This window comes from Portunus trituberculatus, chromosome 50 (genome assembly GCF_017591435.1).
Source record: "Portunus trituberculatus isolate SZX2019 chromosome 50, ASM1759143v1, whole genome shotgun sequence".
Taxonomy (NCBI): Eukaryota; Metazoa; Arthropoda; class Malacostraca; order Decapoda; family Portunidae; genus Portunus; species Portunus trituberculatus.
Genome location: NC_059304.1, coordinates 19,353,675 through 19,355,505, shown reverse-complemented (window position 1 = coordinate 19,355,505; position 1,831 = coordinate 19,353,675). Strand labels below are relative to the sequence as shown.

General features: G+C 40.0%; 1 protein-coding gene across 1 annotated transcript in view; it reads left to right on the top strand.

The window, feature by feature from the left end:
- Positions 1-1,524: 1,524 nt before the first annotated feature.
- Positions 1,525-1,831, top strand: part of LOC123499747 (zinc finger CCCH domain-containing protein 4-like) — a 7,905-nt gene continuing 7,598 nt past the window's right edge. The window contains exon 1 of the mRNA XM_045248198.1: positions 1,525-1,803. Within this exon, the coding sequence (XP_045104133.1) occupies positions 1,677-1,803 (127 nt within the window). The 5' untranslated portion in view covers positions 1,525-1,676. The remainder of the gene's footprint in view (positions 1,804-1,831) is intronic.

Here is a 1,831-nt window from a genome sequence, read left to right as displayed (position 1 = left end):
TTCTTCAGTATTACCAAAGTTTACTCAGCTGAACCTTTTATTACAAGATATGAACGTGAGTTCCTGATGCTAGAGAGCAGGTGTATTTGGGTGCATCTGTCTTAAAAACAATAACAGACAATCCAGAATTAAGCAAGCGAAAAAAAGGAAATGTATAAGTTTCGCTTCCACTGCAGATTATTTTTGATAGTAGCAGCAGAACAGCAACTGGACGATGAGTAGAGGAGGCTTGCCGTAGAAGATCTGCCTGAATCCATTACAAGCATGGCGAGAAAAATAGGCAAAAACAATTACAACCAGCCTGATAAATTTTGGTGTGCCATAAAAACTCTGGAGGATAGGATGTCTTTCTTTGTCTCACGCTAATGCTGACTGTGAGCGCTGCTTCTCTGGTGTAAACCGTGTGAAAACAAAAGACAGAAATAAGCTAAAAACAGAAACCGTAAGAGACATCATCCTAGCCAAGCAGTGTGTTGCTTCCACTTTCAACAGTGACTGTACGACCTTCAAGCCATCCCAGTCAATGATAAGAAACATGACATCAAGAGTGCTATATTCCTCCAATGAAGAGAGTGCCGGGGCTGCTGACGACGTGCAGGATGTATATAAATCATAGAAGAACAAGACCAGTAATCTACATAGTAAGTAAACAACTTAACGAAGTGTCCTATAGTTTTTCTACAATTATTAATGATATGTATTTAGGAAAGTGTTTTGTTTGTTAAGGGGATTGTTGTTTTGTCATTACACACACACACACACACACACACACACACACACTCTCTCTCTCTCTCTCTCTCTCTCTCTCTCTCTCTCTCTCTCTCTCTCTCTATATATATATATATATATATATATATATATATATATATATATATATATATATATATATATATATATAACGTAAATTCTGCTGTATTTGGAATGTGGCAGTTTTGCATAATATTTAAAATTACATATGTACAATAATTTTACCAGAAGTACAATAATTTCACATATGTAGCGGGGTTGCCAGACAGTCGCCGCCAGATGTCGGGAGATTCAGGGGAAATTCAGTTGACGGGCAAGAAATTCAGGAGATTGTTACCGTGCCCTTGTTGCTTACAGTTATTGAGTGGTGTAAGTTGTTTGGTTTTATTATGAATGCACGGAGCTTTGCTAATATCTTCAGAGAGAGAGAGAGAGAGAGAATAATTGTTTCTTCACTGCAAATGACTATTAATGATATCTGCAAGTGATCGTAGGAATTAATGACCACCAGCTACCCTGATCGAGCACCTCCATCACCATGTGTATATTTTACCCACATATGGTTATAGAAAGGATGTTCTCTGAAGCTTTTAAATAATCTGAAAAGGCTTCGAACAATTATTTTTCTCTCACCAATCTTGAAATCCAGCACTCTAACATGCTAGTCACAAGTATATACTTTTTAGTTGTGAAACTGAAGAAAATGAGCGGCATAAGATTAACCTGAAGATTCGTGGTAATTTCCGTTGATCTACCGATATTTTGGACGAGATGGCAACACTGTAGTACGATAATATGGCCAAAACAATCTGGCAACGCTGGACTATAAAAACGGGTGAGAGCTGTGGCGAACGCAGTTCGTTGAGTAGTGGTGTGCGCTCTCCGCTCTTCTGGCACTGCCAGCGAGCACACCACCACCACCGCCCAGCATGTTTCAGTTTCTCGTCCAGGGTGGAGCAGTGCCATTGGGGTACATGCCAGATGTGAATGGAAGTGATTCTCTACCCTACCTCCACCACCGCCCCGCAGGCCAGGATTACTACCATTACGTGAGAGGTGGGTGAAAAGACAATGAACTTTTTAG